Consider the following 18,943-nt stretch of genomic DNA (forward strand, 5'->3'; position numbering starts at 1 on the left):
CGCCTGCCACCGGAGCACAAAAGGGGGCGTCGCCGCAAAGTCGAACACAGCCGCGGTGATGGTACACGCGGCGGGCGGCTCCACAGGGCAGAGCGCAGCGGCAGCCTCACCTTTCGGCCACGCCGGGCTGCGTTGAAGTCGAGTCCCCGCACGGAACCGGAGCACCACACAGGTCTGCGGGCGCCAGTGAAGGACGGCGCCGGTCGTCAGGGCACGAGCGCCGCGAGCAGCAGGACACGTTCGCGGCCGCCTCACCGAGGTCTGCGAGGGCACGACCACCCTCGTCGCCAAATGTTGTGTTGTGTGTGTGGGCAGCGCCAACACTTGCGGCGCACAACGATGTATGTTGGCAGGGCACAATACACAGTAATAATCACGGGAGCCAATGTAGTGGGTAATCTCGTGGGGCTCGCCTCCGTCGCCTAACTGGCGTACGTTTATGCGCCCCAGCGCTTTTATTATCAAGGGTCACCTGACCCTTACGTTCTAGGCGTGCCTTTGACGTCACCCGGCACGACATCACGGTAGTTAAAGTTGTAACCGTACGAAAAAGCTCCCTACAGGAGTCTTTGGCCTGTTCTATTTTTTTATTCCTCAAATCTTTTTTATTTGGTGGCTATAATAGAGCTTTGTATTTGGTAATGCATTGCTAAGAGTGGCATGCATGAAGAGGCCTGTGTATCTAGCAACCGTGAAAGTTAGGGTAGGTCATGGTTAAAGAGCCCCTGCACTTGCTCCACGCCGCCACTAGAGGCCGCGCTCATTACACCCAGCTTCAGCACTGCCTACAACTTACGACATCTGCGCATGCCCGAGTTGAGTGCCAGACTACGTTTCCCATGACGCTCCTCGCTTGCGTCACCACGTCGGCGCAGGGCTCGTTCGTCTTTGCGTCAGCACGCTCGCCTCCACACTCAGCCTCCCGTCATGCACCGGGGCCATCGTTATCGGTGTCATTGGCTGCGCCCCCCGGTGGCGAGCCTCAAGTGTGTCTCGCGCTCTGACGTCAGGCCGCAGAACGCGCGCGGCACCGAGGTGGAGACCCTGTCATTGGCCACACCGGAAGAGGCCCCACGGTCCCAGCCTGCCCCGCGCCGTGACGTCAGGCCGCAGAGCGCGCGCGGCCCCGCTGTCGGTCGGTCGGTGTCCCAGGCCCAGCTCCCTGTACCATGAGCGGCAGCAGCCGGCCCCGAACCAGCTCGTTCGCCGACCCGGGGGGCGCCGCGGCCGGCGCTGGGGGCAAAGCGGGCTCCGGGGCAGGCCCACCGGGCGCGGCGGGCGGAGGAGCCGGCGGAGGAGCGGGGACCAGCGCGGCAGGCTTGAACCCCAGACTGGGCCGTGAGTACCGGGGAGGGGCGGCGGGGAGAGGCCTGGGGGGGGAGAGGGGCTTCACTGGGAGGGGAGCACAGGGGGTGGGGGCGCGTTAATCTGCCTGAAAGGGAGGTGAGGGGAGTGCACCGGGTGTGAGTGGACCGAGGGGCACCAGAGGGGAGAGGCGAGAGGGCAGCTGACCCCCCCCTTGAGGAATGAGATGAGAGGGCAACATACCCCCCCCCTCTGAGGGGGTGAGAGGAGGCACAGTAGTCCCTTGAGGGATGAGATGGCAGGTCCGTGAGGAGTGAGATGACAGCAGACCCCCCCCCCCCCTTGAGGAATGAGATGTGAGAGGGCAGCAACCCCCCCCCTTTGTGGGATGAGATGTGAGAGGGCACCACCCCCCCCCCCCCCTTTGTGGGATGGGATGTGAGAGGGCAGCAACCCCCCCCCCCCTTTGTGGGATGAGATGTGAGAGGGCAGCAACCCCCCCCCCTTTGTGGGATGAGATGTGAGAGGGCAGCAGACCCCCCCCCCCCCTTGAGGGATGAGATGTGAGAGGGCAGCAGTTACCTTGTGGGATGAAATGTGAGAGGGCAGCAGATCCCCCTTGTGGGATGAAATGTGAGAGGGCAGCAGATCCCCCTTGTGGGATGAGATGAGAGGGCAGCAGACCCCCCCCCCCCCTTTGAGGGATGAGGTGAGAGGGCAGCAGACCCCATTGTGGGATGAGATGAGAGGGCAGCAGACCCCCCACCCCCCTTTGAGGGATGAGGTGAGAGGGCAGCAGATCCCCCTTGTGGGATGAGATGTGAGGGCAGCAGATCCCCCTTGTGGGATGAGATGTGAGGGCAGCAGATCCCCCTTGTGGGATGAGATGTGAGGGCAGCAGATCCCCCTTGTGGGATGAGATGTGAGGGCAGCAGATCCCCCTTGTGGGATGAGATGTGAGGGCAGCCCCCCCCACCTGAGGGATGAGATGTGAGGGCAGCCCCCCCCACCTGAGGGATGAGATGTGAGGGCAGCCCCCCCCACCTGAGGGATGAGATGTGAGGGCAGCCCCCCCCACCTGAGGGATGAGATGTGAGGGCAGCAGACCCCCCTTGTGGGATGAGATGTGAGGGCAGCAGATCCCCCCCCCCCCCCCCGAGGGATGAGATGTGAGGGCAGCAGACCCCCCTTGTGGGATAATATGCGAGAGGGCATCTGACCCCCCGCCCCCCTTGTGGGATGAGATGAGAGGGCAGCAGACCCCCTTTGAGGGATGAAATGTGGGATGAGGGCAGCAGACCCCCTTTGAGGGATGAAATGTGGGATGACAGCAGCCCCCCTTTGAGGGATGAAATGTGAGATGACAGCAGCCCCCCATTTGAGGGATGAAATGTGAGATGACAGCAGCCCCCCATTTGATGTGAGGACAGCAGACTTCCCCCCCCCCCCTGAGGAGGTGGGGAAGAGCCCCCCCCAAAGAAGAGAGATGGCAGCCCCTGCCCCTTAGCAGAGGAGAGGGCAGCGCCCCCCCCAGGTAGAGGTGAGGACACCTGGGGCAGGCAGTGGGTTTGTGAAGGGGCGCTGCACACGGTGAGGGGGTCCAGTTAAGGACATATACCCCACCATTGCTAAGTAGATGCGAAGCACTTGGGAGGGGGGGCTGAAGGGAAGAGCATGTTAGGAGTGTGCATACATGCACAAAATGGAATATCCGTGGTAAGAAAGTCAGGTGTGGCCGTTAGGGAGACGTGTACAGTTAGGAAACCCCCACCGTAAGAGAGGAGATGCCAATGTGACTTAGAAGTGGGACGGGTCTCTTGTAGGTCAGGTTGCCTTGATTCGAGGTATGTGGAGCTTGACTCATAAACAGAGTAACTAGCGCTTGAGCTTACGCAATATAGCCAAATCTGCAAACAAACAATGCCAAAGTGAAGTGTTTTGACGACTTCCCCCAACCAAGTTAATGTTGGGGGGGAGTACAAGTTCAAAAGGAAGAGTATTTCACAACCTCTGGGTTTACACAGGCAGCATGTGAACACTTGACTCGAGTATGTGGGGCCGCTGGCCCTCTCAGGTGTGCACATTCTGCCTGAGAGGTGCAGTGTCATTGGCTGTATGGCGTGGCCCCTTGACTTGTGTATGTGGGACCGCTGGCCCTCACAGGTGTGCACATTCTGCCTGTGAGGCGCAGTGTAGTTGGGTGTATGATGTGGCCCCTTGACTCGTGTGTGTGGGACCGTTGGCCATCTCATGTGTGCACATTCTGCCTGAGAGGCGCAGTGTCGTTGGGTGCTGATGTAAATGTAAATCTGTATTTGTAAAGCGCGAACTACTCACCCTTACAGTTCTCAAGGCGCTGTGGGACGTCGTGGAAATTAAGTGAGCTATTGCCCAGAGTCACAAGGTGCTGAGCTGCCATTGAAGCCGTGGATCGAACGTGAACCCTGTGCTCCGAAGTCACGTGGCCCCATGACTCGTGTATGTGGGGCCGCTGGCCCTCGCAGGTGTGCACATTCTGCCTAAGAGGCGCAGTGTCTGGTGTAAATGTAAATCAGTATTTGTAAAGCTGTTAAGGTGGAGCTTCCAGCACGGTCTTTCTGGATGATTGGCCCTGTGTCCCAGTCCAAGGAACTGCGCTTCTCAGCCCTGTTATTTCTATATGACCTGTGTGCACGGCTTCTAACGTGAAGCTGCAGAATGCTTCTCGCTGGCTATTTATTTATTTATTTGCTTGTATAGCGCAGGAATTCGACCCCCGAAGGGGTATCTCCGCACTTATGTTCTTACCAGGGCTATATCCAAATGAAAGACGATCAGGCAGGGAAAAGATATCTACATGGTCAGGAACAAATGAGTCTTTAAGCATTTCCTAAAGGTGGCAAAATTAGGATTTTGCCTAAGGGTGAGAGGCAGGGAGTTCAAAGGGTGGGGCCTCTATAAGAGAGCTCGGCCTCCCTGTCTTTCCTTTTTGATCCGTGGTACTTGGAGCAGAGATTGGGTCTGAGAGCGCAGAGAACGACCTGGCTCATAAGGTCGAAACATTTCTGATAGGTACTTAGGACCAGTACCAGACAGGCATTTATGAATTGTACAGCATATCTTGAATTTCACCCTCTGGCGAATAGGCAACCAATGTAATTTGTTCAACAGAGGACGAGATGGGGATCTAGATGGAACATTCAAGTACAGTCTGGCAGCTGTATTTTGGGCTACCTGTAGCCTACCAAGTTGCTCCTCATTGGAAGAAATAAGCAGCCCATTGCAGTAGTCTAATCTACTGATTACCAATGCCTGGACAAGAGTTTTCCTATGGCTATCCGCTAGATAGGGGAATACCCTTCTCAGGAGTCCAATGACCCTAAAGCAAGATCCAGTTACTTGATTAACCTGATCTTTGAGTAGCAAAGATTGATCAAGTCGAACCCCCAAGTTTTTTACTATCTCTTTAGGACAAGGGACAGAGCCTAAGTCGGGAGGCCACCACTCAGGTGACCATAAGAGCGGGCCTCTCCGAAAAGCATGACCTCCGTCTTGCCCACATTACATTGCAGGCAATTGGAGGTCATCCAATGGGATACAGCTCTCATCCCTGCAGCGAAGGAGTTTTTGACTTCTGGTGTCATTGTCTGAAAAGGAAACAGCAGCTGAGTATCATCTGCGTATGATATTGGTGTGAACCCATATTCTCTCACAATTTCAGCCAAAGGGGCCACATATACAGTAAACAATGTGGGGCTTAGGCATGAGCCCTGTGGAACCCCCTTGGTGAGCTCCCTAGAGATGGAAAAATGGGAGCCCAGTCGGACACTTTGTGAGCGGCCAGAAATGAAACTTTCTAGCCATGCCAGAGCAGTTCCGCCTATCCCTACCCTCTTCAGACGACTGATAAGAATGTCATGTGACACCGTGTCAAAGGCAGCGGACAAATCCAACAGCACCAGAATCATAGATCCTACTCTATCCTGTGCCATCCGGATGGTGTCGGTCACGGAGAGGAAAGCTGATTCGGTGCTGTGATTTGGTCTGAACCCAGATTGAGAAGGCTCCAGACCGTCCGCTGCCTCGATGTATTTAGACACATGCGTATTGACATGCTTCTCAGTCATCTTACTCAGATGGGGCAAGAGGGAGATCGGGCGGAGGTTGTTGAAATCTGACCATGGCAACGCTGCGTTTTTACAAATAGGGTTCACATGTGTTTTTGTTCTCCTGGCTTTTGCGCGCCCGGTGCTTTTAGCTCTCCTGGCTATTGCCTCTCCGGAGCTTTTAGCTCTCCTGGCTATTGCGCGCCCGGTGCTTTTAGCTCTCCTGGCTATTGCGCGCCCGGTGCTTTTAGCTCTCCTGGCTATTGCCTGTCCGGAGCTTTTAGCTCTCCTGGCTATTGCCTGTCCGGAGCTTTTAGCTCTCCTGGCTATTGCCTGTCCGGAGCTTTTAGCTCTCCTGGCTATTGCCTGTCCGGAGCTTTTAGCTCTCCTGGCTATTGCCTGTCCGGAGCTTTTAGCTCTCCTGGCTATTGCCTGTCCGGAGCTTTTAGCTCTCCTGGCTATTGCCTGTCCGGAGCTTTTAGCTCTCCTGGCTATTGCCTGTCCGGAGCTTTTAGCTCTCCTGGCTATTGCCTGTCCGGAGCTTTTAGCTCTCCTGGCTATTGCCTGTCCGGAGCTTTTAGCTCTCCTGGCTATTGCCTGTCTGGTGCTTTTAGCTCTCCTGGCTATTGCGCGCCCGGTGCTTTTAGCTCTCCTGGCTATTGCGCGCCCGGTGCTTTTAGCTCTCCTGGCTATTGCGCGCCCGGTGCTTTTAGCTCTCCTTGCTATTGCCTGTCTGATGCTTTTAGCTCTCCTGGCTATTGCCTGCCCGGTGCTTTTAGCTCTCCAGGCTATTGCGCGCCCGGTGCTTTTAGCTCTCCTGGCTATTGCCTGCCCGGTGCTTTTAGCTCTCCTGGCTATTGCCTGCCCGGTGCTTTTAGCTCTCCAGGCTATTGCCTGCCCGGTGCTTTTAGCTCTCCGGGCTATTGCCTGCCCGGTGCTTTTAGCTCTCCAGGCTATTGCCTGCCCGGTGCTTTTAGCTCTCCAGGCTATTGCCTGCCCGGTGCTTTTAGCTCTCCAGGCTATTGCCTGCCCGGTGCTTTTAGCTCTCCAGGCTATTGCCTGCCCGGTGCTTTTAGCTCTCCTGGCTATTGCCTGCCTAGCCAGGGCTGATTGCTCTCCTGGATATTGCGCGTCCATTGCAAGTGCAACATGTAAGTTTCAACCAATATCTCTGCAGCGTCGCCATAAGTCCCTTGATGCATTAAAGTTCAGGTGGGCAGCTCAGCCAGGTCAGTGGGCTTGCCAGAGCGATGTAGGGGCCACCTTCTTGGGCAGGAGGCCTATCGTTTTGTTAATATTGTGGGTTTAAACAGTGGGCGAAGAACAGCTGGGAACATAAAGCTGAGAATGGTCTTTGCTGCCCTACTTGCATGCACGTTTGATCAGTCATAAATGTTTCTTTCTTTTTAAAGCAGTCAGCGGAGCCTGCACAGTGTATTTCATGTTCACAACGAATGCAAAAGGGACGAGTATATTATGACTTTTACCACTAGTCTCTTTCTGTCTGGGTCACCTGTTCTCTAAGAATTTGGGCGGCAGCCCTTTCTTCCATTAGTAACGTGCCGTCCACTCTCAGGAGTAGGGGTGTGGTGTAACTCAGGCCGTCTGAAGGACATTTTAGAATCGTGTGATTAATCAGCATTTATGAGACGGTATCCGCCCTGATGTGTCCGCTGAGGGGTGCGTCTGTGGCTTTACTGTGGTCATATGTGACACTGCACAGGTGAATGGCAGCTCCCCCAAGCAGGCCTTGAGTGCTGGGAACAAGCCTTGGACTGCCCCAGAGGAGGGGTTGGGTGCCTGTCCGTGGCTCCTGTTGGGGGTGGCGGCTCCTGTTGGGGGTGGCGGCTCCTGTGGGGTGGCGGTCTCACTGGGTCAGTTCTTGTGTTCTTTTGCTTTTCTTCAGTGTTTTGTCGCTTTGAGTGCAGAGGAGTGAACAGTCTGAGCAGGAGTTGGTGGGTTTGTTACCTTTCTACATTCTGGCAGGTTTACATGTGCAGAGTTTGCATCCCTCCTGCTTTTTGATGTGGTCATTTGTTTTGATGCCAATGCTTTTTCGCTGCTCACGACCCCCCGCTGCTTTCATACGGCTGATGAAATGATGTCCCAGTGAAGTGGGCACTTTTGTTCTCCTTTTCCCTTCTGATAAAAGCGTTGATCGAATCTGCGAACGAGTGGCGTGGTCTTCTCGTTTATCCAGCGGGGGGCGCTGTTGTATTACTGTTGGACTGTTCTAAAGCTCGGAGTTCATTGCAGTGCCGGGTCTTGCGGGAGGGGAGCATTGCCATTCCTGGGCTTAGTCCTGGAAATGTGCGTTACTTTTGTGCTGGGTTTATTCTCTGTGTTCGGTATTTACTCCTCTCACAAACGCCGGCCCTCTCGCCGCATGGCCGTAATAACGCCAGTGCTTGCTGCCAGGGGCTCTGGAGCCCTCACTCCCTTCAGGATTTGCTGTCAGTCGCCTCGGGGGCAGCTCCTGTCTCCAGGTTTGACTCATGGACACCTGACGTGCCGAGTCCTGTCTGGGGGCGGGGGGCTCTGCCTTTCAGCACAGAGGGCGCTGTCATGATATGAGCCCCTTGGAGTGGCTCTGGCCTCTGTTGCAGTCCATGTTTAGGATGCCTGCTCTCCCACAGGAGTCAACGCGGTCCCACCCCACAGGAGCTGTCCTGCTCTCCCACAGGAGTCAACGCGGTCCCATCCCACAGGAGCTGTCCTGCCCTCCCACAGGAGCCAGCGCGGTCCCATCCCACAGGAGCTGTCCTGCTCTCCCACAGGAGTCAGCGCGGTCCCATCCCACAGGAGCTGTCCTGCTCTCCCACAGGAGTCAACGCGGTCCCATCCCACAGGAGCTGTCCTGCTCTCCCACAGGAGTCAACGCGGTCCCATCCCACAGGAGCTGTCCTGCTCTCCCACAGGAGTCAGCGCGGTCCCATCCCACAGGAGCTGTCCTGCTCTCCCACAGGAGTCAGCGCGGTCCCATCCCACAGGAGCTGTCCTGCTCTCCCACAGGAGTCAACGCGGTCCCATCCCACAGGAGCTGTCCTGCTCTCCCACAGGAGTCAGCGCGGTCCCATCCCACAGGAGCTGTCCTGCTCACCCACAGGAGTCAACGCGGTCCCATCCCACAGGAGCTGTCCTGCTCTCCCACAGGAGTCAACGCGGTCCCATCCCACAGGAGCTGTCCTGCTCTCCCACAGGAGTCAGCGCGGTCCCATCCCACAGGAGCTGTCCTGCTCTCCCACAGGAGTCAGCGCGGTCCCATCCCACAGGAGCTGTCCTGCTCTCCCACAGGAGTCAGCGCGGTCCCATCCCACAGGAGCTGTCCTGCTCTCCCACAGGAGTCAACGCGGTCCCATCCCACAGGAGCTGTCCTGCTCTCCCACAGGAGTCAACGCGGTCCCATCCCACAGGAGCTGTCCTGCTCTCCCACAGGAGTCAACGCGGTCCCATCCCACAGGAGCTGTCCTGCTCTCCCACAGGAGTCAGCGCGGTCCCATCCCACAGGAGCTGTCCTGCTCTCCCACAGGAGTCAAAGCGGTCCCATCCCACAGGAGCTGTCCTGCCCTCCCACAGGAGTCAGCGCGGTCCCATCCCACAGGAGCTGTCCTGCCCTCCCACAGGAGTCAGCGCGGTCCCATCCCAGCTCTCCCACGCTGTCCTGCTCTCCCACAGGAGTCAAAGCGGTCCCATCCCACAGGAGCTGTCCTGCCCTCCCACAGGAGTCAGCGCGGTCCCATCCCACAGGAGCTGTCCTGCTCTCCCACAGGAGTCAACGCGGTCCCATCCCACAGGAGCTGTCCTGCTCTCCCACAGGAGTCAACGCGGTCCCATCCCACAGGAGCTGTCCTGCTCTCCCACAGGAGTCAGCGCGGTCCCATCCCACAGGAGCTGTCCTGCTCTCCCACAGGAGTCAGCGCGGTCCCATCCCACAGGAGCTGTCCTGCTCTCCCACAGGAGTCAGCGCGGTCCCATCCCACAGGAGCTGTCCTGCTCTCCCACAGGAGTCAACGCGGTCCCATCCCACAGGAGCTGTCCTGCTCTCCCACAGGAGTCAACGCGGTCCCATCCCACAGGAGCTGTCCTGCTCTCCCACAGGAGTCAGCGCGGTCCCATCCCACAGGAGCTGTCCTGCTCTTCCACAGGAGTCAACGCGGTCCCATCCCACAGGAGCTGTCCTGCTCTCCCACAGGAGTCAGCGCGGTCCCATCCCACAGGAGCTGTCCTGCTCTCCCACAGGAGTCAGCGCGGTCCCATCCCACAGGAGCTGTCCTGCTCTCCCACAGGAGTCGGCGCGGTCCCATCCCACAGGAGCTGTCCTGCTCTCCCACAGGAGTCGGCGCGGTCCCATCCCACAGGAGCTGTCCTGCTCTCCCACAGGAGTCGGCGCGGTCCCATCCCACAGGAGCTGTCCTGCTCTCCCACAGGAGTCGGCGCGGTCCCATCCCACAGGAGCTGTCCTGCTCTCCCACAGGAGTCAGCGCGGTCCCATCCCACAGGAGCTGTCCTGCTCTCCCACAGGAGTCAGCGCGGTCCCATCCCACAGGAGCTGTCCTGCTCTCCCACAGGAGTCAGCGCGGTCCCATCCCACAGGAGCTGTCCTGCTCTCCCACAGGAGTCAACGCGGTCCCATCCCACAGGAGCTGTCCTGCTCTCCCACAGGAGTCAGCGCGGTCCCATCCCACAGGAGCTGTCCTGCTCTCCCACAGGAGTCAGCGCGGTCCCATCCCACAGGAGCTGTCCTGCTCTCCCACAGGAGTCAAAGCGGTCCCATCCCACAGGAGCTGTCCTGCCCTCCCACAGGAGTCAGCGCGGTCCCATCCCACAGGAGCTGTCCTGCCCTCCCACAGGAGTCAGCGCGGTCCCATCCCACAGGAGCTGTCCTGCTCTCCCACAGGAGTCAGCGCGGTCCCATCCCACAGGAGCTGTCCTGCTCTCCCACAGGAGTCAACGCGGTCCCATCCCACAGGAGCTGTCCTGCTCTCCCACAGGAGTCAACGCGGTGCCATCCCACAGGAGCTGTCCTGCTCTCCCACAGGAGTCAGCGCGGTCCCATCCCACAGGAGCTGTCCTGCTCTCCCACAGGAGTCAACGCGGTCCCATCCCACAGGAGCTGTCCTGCTCTCCCACAGGAGTCAGCGCGGTCCCATCCCACAGGAGCTGTCCTGCTCTCCCACAGGAGTCAGCGCGGTCCCATCCCACAGGAGCTGTCCTGCTCTCCCACAGGAGTCAACGCGGTCCCATCCCACAGGAGCTGTCCTGCTCTCCCACAGGAGTCAACGCGGTCCCATCCCACAGGAGCTGTCCTGCTCTCCCACAGGAGTCAACGCGGTCCCATCCCACAGGAGCTGTCCTGCTCTCCCACAGGAGTCAACGCGGTCCCATCCCACAGGAGCTGTCCTGCTCTCCCACAGGAGTCAACGCGGTCCCATCCCACAGGAGCTGTCCTGCTCTCCCACAGGAGTCAGCGCGGTCCCATCCCACAGGAGCTGTCCTGCTCTCCCACAGGAGTCAGCGAGGCCCCATCCCACAGGAGCTGTCCTGCTCTCCCACAGGAGTCAGCGAGGCCCCATCCCACAGGAGCTGTCCTGCCCAGCTCTGCTGACCCTGGAACCTGCATAAAACACAGTCCGTGGCCGCATTGTTTCAACCTCTACCAGGCCCAGAGGGCAGGCAGCGTGCAGTCCAATCCTTAGCCTCGGCAGCTGCTGATTAACCAAAACGCACGTTTCGCCCCCGTGACATTCCAGAGGGTCTAAGGCCTCCGGCTTTCCTGCTCTTGGTTGGAATGTGCAGTTCAGAGTCTGCTTGCATGTGGGGATAGTGCCGACTGCAAGGTCTTCTGAGCGCCGCCACCGCCCCTGACCCCTTGCTTCATATGTGAGGGGGCAAGAAGGAAGGGCACGTGGTAGAGGGTGGATCTGTGCACACGCTGAGCTCTGCTCATGTGCCTTTGCCTTCGATTTGTTTTCAACCAGTACAAATAATGCTCACTCCCTCCTGAAACCAGGCTCACCTCCTCCACTCTTCTGTTTAAGAAAGAAGTTAAAGCTATCCTCATGGCTAAATACACTTGAACTTCCACTTTTGATCTTTAAGACTCTGCGTCGATCTGTACTATTTGTTTGATCCCTTTGCACATATGTTTTACTTGTATTATCAATCTGCCTGATTGTTCATGCTCCCTCTTATGTGTACTTCTTGCATTGATGACCTACCTTCCTAACTATGCTCCCTCGTGTACTCACCCTACCACTCACTTACCCCTTGCCTTTGTAAAGCGCTCTGTTATCTACAAAGATCTTGTTCGCGCTATATAAAACTCTCAAATAAATAAATAAATGCCAGCACTGAATGCCAGCTGTGTGTTGTTTTTGTGTTTGAAGGGACCGGTGGGTGTGTGACTTCATGTGTGTCTCCCACACATTGTGGTCTCCTTTGTGTATTCTGGGTGCTGTCTTTCTGGATTTTTCACCATTGCATTTGCACAACCTGCCCCTGTCCCCAAATAACGCCTGGTTGGGTGGGAAACGTATCCATCCAAATCCCCTTTGAAGGACCTCCGTTTTCTTGCCAAAGAGACCCCTCTCTTTTCTTCCTGTGCTAGTTTCGGAAAGGCCGAGATCTTGTGAAATTGGAACACCAAAGTTGGAAGACTGCTTAAGAAAAATTTAAGGTATAGCTTAAAATGTCTGCGGCATCCGCCTTGATTTGTGAGTCTTAGCTACTAGAAAAGTACTTGCAACACTCGTCTCAGTGCTCGCTTAGTCCTGTGCACCAGGAGAGAGCATGCTGAAGCACCGGTGGGACTGTGAGGTGGTTACCACTGTTTCTCCAGACTGTGCCTGACCCGGTGGTACTCTTAGAAACTCCTTGCTGCAGGCCATCAGGAGAGATGGGAGACCCACCTCCCTGTAATGAGGTCTGTCCATCCATAAAATATTAGAGCACATGTGCAGACTGTGAAGTGAATAAGAAATTCAACAAGTCTTTAGTGGTACATATTTTCTTATTACTTAATTTATCAAGGAACAGGGTAATAGCCATACAGCAAAGAAGCCATCACATGTTTCGACTGCAGGAATTGAACAAGGCTGCAGTGTAAGCACGTGAGGGCATGAATGAGAACAAACCGGCAAGAAACCAATGATTACATTTTACGGCAATATAACAATATAAAAACAGTGTTGTAAATACAGCTGATCATACAAAAGAGGCTAATAGAAAATAATGCACTGACATTTTCAAAGGGACAAAGTGCTATTGAGGTATTGTGGACAAGGAAAGGTAAACCAAAGTAAGATGTGACCTGTGTTCTTGTATTGAACCTAAGCAGGAGGATGACTAGTACCAGTACCTGTTTATAGCCCAAAGAGATCATTTTTGCTTAAATACTGGTAAAAAACCTTTCCTGCTGTCATTCATCCCTGAAACATTGTGAAGATTTTTTTTAGAACGAGCATCCCATGTATGACTTGAGGAAGCTACTTTGTGCAGTGTGTATTTGTGTGTGTGTGTATACATATATGTATATATGTATGTTCAGTAATACATAGATAAAATATGCCTTTGGATGCAGGGGTGTGGTATTTATTAAAATATCTACTTGTCCATGGGGAAGGTTGCTTCGTAAATCTACTTGTTCTGTAACAAAATCCACTGGTCCCTTCGGGGCCATGTAGTGCGGCGACAAGTTATGGTAGCAATCTCATTATTCAAGAGCTCTGATAAAGCCTCTCTGATTATGCCAGGGCTCATTCCATAGTAGTGTTTGAACACTTGCAATCCCCTTATGTTGCCACTTTTCTGCAGATCTACATACTGGGTCTGATGGCAGAAGTAAGCAATAGTTGTATTTTTTTAAGGGTTTTCAACAACTCTTCTCTAATCTTTTCCCATACTGAGAAATTTTGGAAATTTACTCCTGACAATGTCAAATGTAAACCTTCTTCCAGAGTTGGGAAAACGTGGTTGGAGGGAAAGTGAACTTGCAAACACTCAGATTTTCGCATGATCAAATCTACACATGCATAATTGTTCATGCGTTAAAATGCAGTTCACAAATCATTTCTAGGAGTACGATTTCTTGTCCTACTTCTGTAAATTCTTAGGAATTCACGAAAGCCGTATTGCTTCACTTAATGCAAGGGCATTTACCTGGGTGCACTTTTGACACTTTCTTTAATAATTGGGCCCCTAATTTGGTCTGGCGTCGACCATTACCTTTTGCGTTTATTAAAATTATCTTTCTGTCTGTATTGGCTGGCTTCACTGTGAGTGACCGCGTTCTTCTCTTTCACAAGGAGCGTATTGGCACCCAAATTAGTTTTGTTCTGTGCTAGAAACTATGGCACTGTGTGCTTTTTGAGACCAAACCATTTTTTTGCTTTTTTCTATGTTTATTATAATAGTGAGGGCCCGGCAGCTCCCGCACTAATAAGGTTTTACAAAAACCATGCCAAAACAATTCACACATTGTCAAAACCAAAAAGCTGACCTCCAATTTCAGACATAAAGGCTTTGCCAATGCTGGTTTATTTGTGTTTCTCATAATCTTATTGAAACTGGTTACACTGATTTTCCATTATGAATATTTTTAGGAAATACTAGCATGCATCAACACGTTACTAAATGATGCTGCAAAGAAATGGTACTTGAAATTTTACAGTAGTTTAACTAAATGTTTTTTTTCCTGCTTTTATTTTTTTATGAGCATTTTATTTTGAAAGCAAAGAATCCTCAATCTTGCTTTCAAACTTCTGCAAATATTTGCATCAAACTGGAACGCATTTTGGGAGTATTATACATAGCCTCAAAATGCAAAACGAAAAAAATGTGAACACATTTTTATACTGGAACCACTTTCAGAAGTGCAGTCAAACTTCTAACATTTACTTGTAGCGCTCACCCTAATAATAAAGGCTTTCAATTAATGAACCATAAATACAAGCTTGATCAGAATTTACATATGGATACAAATATTACCCTAACTGCAGACAGTGCCCTTCCCTGATCCATAATGTGGTGCTGCAAACTGGCAGTCAAAGGGTTTATGCTGCAGGGGGGTTGGGGCAACTTGTCCCAAGGACAAAATACCCAAGAAAACTTGTTGCCCTTGACCCCAAACATTATGTCCTGGGTGTCGGGCAAGAGGAATTCCACATCCCTGGGATGAGTATTCAGTTCAGACCTTTGGTTGCATCAGTCATACTTGGATGAGCTGTACGTATGGATGATTCTAGGGTTCAGACCATATGGCAAGGGAAATCTGAAAAAACTGAGGGTAATTAATCTACAGGGCCTTTGTATAAAGGCTTGCACCAACATTCCAAGCATCCTAGAGAATGGTCCTTAATGCTTATAAAACGGCCAAATGAGTGCCATCAATCATCTGTGTGTTGTATGTTTGTAGTCGGCTACAGGAAGAGTTTGGAATCCATACTGGTGTGGCGTTAGGATTGAGGTGACTCTGGTCTTGTACACTTGTGAGAGGCAAGTGAAGAAGTAGAAAAGGACATTGTTAAAGAGCCCTTAGAAGCTGGTGCTTTGCCCAAGTGTACAGATAAAAAGGTAAACTAACCCAGTATTGACAGTGGGCTTCTATAATAACGTGGAGTAAGTAATGAAGGCTGTGATAGGCCATGGTTTCTTCAGTAGACATGTTGCTGTAATTTGGAAAGACAAAAGTAAAGAAGATTCGTAAATATATATTTTTTTAATGCTGGTCTCAGCAAATCCCTCTTAGTGCAGACTTCTGATTGTGTGATGTCGGTACACCCATGCCGCAAAGTTTGCCCACAACCTATTCTTCTGATACAGGCATAGTAGGCAGACCCTGGATGTTGGTAAGGTGGACCCATGCTCCTCCACCCCTCTTTTAGGCTTGATGTCATGATGTTTGCACCATTGTGGCACACATCTTGTGTTAAGTACATGCTCTTGGTCAGCCTTCTCCAGCCTACGCACTGTAGAGCTTACAGATTTCCTTTTAAGACTCTTTGGTGCTGGAAAGCTGCCGTTGCCTTATACAGCTGACTGATGTCCTCAATTGCTCTATACTGCAGAGGTGGAGCACTGCAGTTGCATTTAAGGAATGTCAGATGTCCTCACAGGATGTAAGAATGCAGCAGGATGATCAGTGAGCAGACTGTTTTCCGTCATTCGGAGCGGGCACCACCATATTTCTTGCTGCAATTCCATCTGTTGGTAGCAGGCTGCTCGATGATGCAGATACCAGAAAGCCCTGCTCATTGGTGCTGCACACAGCAAAGGTCGAGGATCCCAAAATACAGCTCACCACTCACCTCCAACCAAGCTGCTGCTCTGGAGTACAGAGGCGTGGCTGTTGGAGACCCCATCAAGCACTACTCCAGACACCAACTTTTTTTTAATCCGCATTTGTAGAGGTAAAAAATAAAACCTTGATACTGCCCAGAGCAAGAGTATTTCTGAGTTTAAATTGCATATTATTGTTTGGGGAAAATCTTTTTATTTAAATAATCAAACTGAACATTGCCATGACACCAAAATATCGTATTACACGGTTTTGAGACGCAATACAACAATGGCTAGACACCACTGGCTTTTAGGCATTCAATATACCCACGACTCACGACATTGTTCAGCCACATTATACATGATTTCTTAACACAGATCAACAGGATATACTCTTATCAATAGGTGCGCATACCAGCCCTCTATACACGAGGTCGAAGGTACCCCTCAGGAGATGCTTTGTTTTCTGGAAGAAAGAGGAATCAAACAACCATAATATAGAAAACAAGCCTTCACAATGCAATGGTCTCGGCAGCATTAAAGGTAGAGCTATTGGCATTGCTCATGATTATTTTTTTTTAAATCATAAATAAATGGCATTGTCATTTACATTGCCAATAGCTTAATCGCTCGCATATGCGAGACCTATTGCATTAGCACCCACACACAGAGTAAGTAGTAGAGTGAGTAGTTGATAGTGAGTAGGATAGTTATTAGTAAAGAGAGTATTAGAGAGCGAGTAGTAAAAAGTGAGAGTGAGTATTATATAGTGAGAGAGTGAGTAGTAAAGAGTCCTAGAGCCACACACATTTACATGCACAGCCACACCTTTACATATACAAAGTGTATTTTTATTTTTAGTAGTAAAGAGTGAGTAGTATACTGACTAATTATGAGTGAGTAATGTTGAGTAGTAGAGTGTAGCAGTGTGTAGTACAGTATTACAGTAAGTACTATACATTAGATGCTATTTAGTACAGTGAGTAGTAGCGAGTAGTTGATATTGAGTATTACAGTGAGTAGAGTGTGTTATGGAGTCGTATAGTAAGTATTCGAGTGAGTATTGAGAATATGATAGTGAGTATTAGAGTGACTATTTGAGTGAGTATTTGTTAGTAGAGAGCGGAGTAAAGGGTGTGTAGTAGTGTGTAATAGAGCGTTATAGTGAGTACTGTAGAGTATTTATTTGTGTACTAAAGTAGGGAGTATTAGAGAGTTGTTGAGTAAGTACTTTAGTAGTAGTGAGTAGTTGATATTGAGTAGTACAGTGAGTATAGCGTATTAGATATTTGTTGTGTAACTAGTACAGTGAGGAGTGAGAATATTAGAGTGAGTAGCAAAGAGAGAGTAGTAGTGTGTAGTAAGTTGTGCGTAGTAGATAGTTTTTTGTATTAGAGTGAGTACCTTACAGCATTTTTTCTCATTAGTAAATCTATTAGGCAGTATTAGAGAGTTGTAGAGTAAGTAGTACAGTATTAGAGTGATTAGTAGAGAGTATTTGAGAGCAAGTAGTCTAGAGTTTAATATTTAGTATTAAGGAGTGAAAGAGTGGGTAGTAAACAGTCTTAGAGTTACACACATTTACATGCACAGCCATACTCTTACATATACAAAGTGTTTTTTCTTTTAGTAGTAAAGAGTGAGTAGTATATAGTGACTAATTATGAGTGATTTACAAATGCCTATTAGCACTTATTTGTATTCAATATCAGATAAAAGAACAGCAACTCACATTCTTCACATCACTTTCCAATGCAATCTCTCTCTTAGTCACTTGGACCCGCTTTCTTGGCACAGCTCTTTCTGAAATTTCTACACCTGCATGTATCACACTTCATCTCTTACCTTTACATTGCTGTCTTTTCACCCTCTCCTTTGAATGTACCCCCTTTTATCTCCTCCACTGCAAAATCAACTTTCTTAAACATGAAAATTCAAATTTCTTAAACATATACACTGCACTTACATTTCCTGTCGTGCTATCACTATTTCCATGATTGCATAGCTCCTTCATACACTTTCCCATAAAGATGCAATTACGATTACCATCTAGGTGACCACCTCTCTGTGTACTCGGTCGGGAAGCCAATGATTAGATAAGCTTTTAGTCAGAGCACCTTTATGACAGGCAATGTTAGGAATTGCCTATAGCCTAAACTCCAGAGCTATCAGTTGTGCCCCATCATTAACACTCATCCACATTCGGACCTCCCCCAGACACCTAGAGGTGACTCAGTCTCTAATATGCATCATCCAAAAAATCAAGATATGTGTTTCTGTAGTTGTGTTTTTCTTGTAACATATCGGAAAAGTAAATCATTCGTAGGACAGAGACACATGCAACATAAAGTAAATCGTGGGAAACAACCCATTGATAACATCAGCATCATTTACTTGTACACACTGTCACGAAAATAACTATTATTTTCACTTGTAATGTCCAGGACACGAATATAGGGGCCGTTTCAATGTATGTCTTAATTACCAAAGCACTGCCAATAGAGCATTAATGATGTGGACTTGCAGGGCTATGGGTGCGAAACCTCCTTCTACAAGGGAAGTTACGGTAAGAAGGGGAAGTGTGGACGGTCTGCAGACCTGTGTAGCAATACACAATTGTGCAGCTCGCTATAAGATGCTTCGATAGAGCTGAATTTGAATTTCGAAATTAAAACTAGCACGGGGAAAGAATGTGGCGTTATGGCCTGAGGTGTTGAATTTGGAACTGGGGAGCTAAATCCGATTCAAGGCGTATACTCAAGACATCCTGTGTTCCTTGGCAAATTACTTAATCCCCGAATTGGAGTCAATAAAAAACTGCCCAAAAAATCCATGAGTTAATCACAATACTGGAAGCCCTGCCTGGAATGACTCAACTGTGTACTGATTCGTTCCCATTACCTGGTAAAATACGTATTGACACTCAAAACAACACATTTCCAACAGATGAAATATTATTTTATTTGTGCCCTGTCAGACACTGAAGAATTGTCACTCGGTAGCAGCTCTTTCACACGGGAATCTGGAGAGTCCACATACTATTAACAGGAAATCCCTGCAAACGACCGGTTTCCAGATAATTGTTTTGAAGCTTTAAACAGCCAGTGTCTATTAAAGGATGTTAAACCTCCCTAGGATATTGGCGGCAGCCTCGAAGTTTTTTTTTTGGCGCCTCAGGAGAGAGGAAATAAAAATTCCCAAGACGTGCCTGGCACAAAACCCCGCACCCTAATCACAGTGAAATATGCTCACTTTTTTGCAGTTTCTTATGTAGCGTG

The 18,943-nt window shown here is 51.0% G+C and overlaps 1 protein-coding gene across 2 annotated transcripts in view; it reads left to right on the forward strand.

Moving 5' to 3' along the window:
* Positions 1-1,030: 1,030 nt before the first annotated feature.
* The window catches only part of GSK3A (glycogen synthase kinase 3 alpha), a 214,329-nt gene continuing 196,416 nt past the window's right edge, over positions 1,031-18,943 (forward strand). For both annotated transcript variants that reach the window (XM_078651334.1, XM_078651335.1), the window contains exon 1: positions 1,031-1,338. In XM_078651334.1, the coding sequence (XP_078507460.1) occupies positions 1,170-1,338 (169 nt within the window). In that variant the 5' untranslated portion in view covers positions 1,031-1,169. The remainder of the gene's footprint in view (positions 1,339-18,943) is intronic.

Source organism: Lissotriton helveticus, chromosome 7 (genome assembly GCF_964261635.1).
Source record: "Lissotriton helveticus chromosome 7, aLisHel1.1, whole genome shotgun sequence".
NCBI lineage: Eukaryota > Metazoa > Chordata > Amphibia > Caudata > Salamandridae > Lissotriton > Lissotriton helveticus.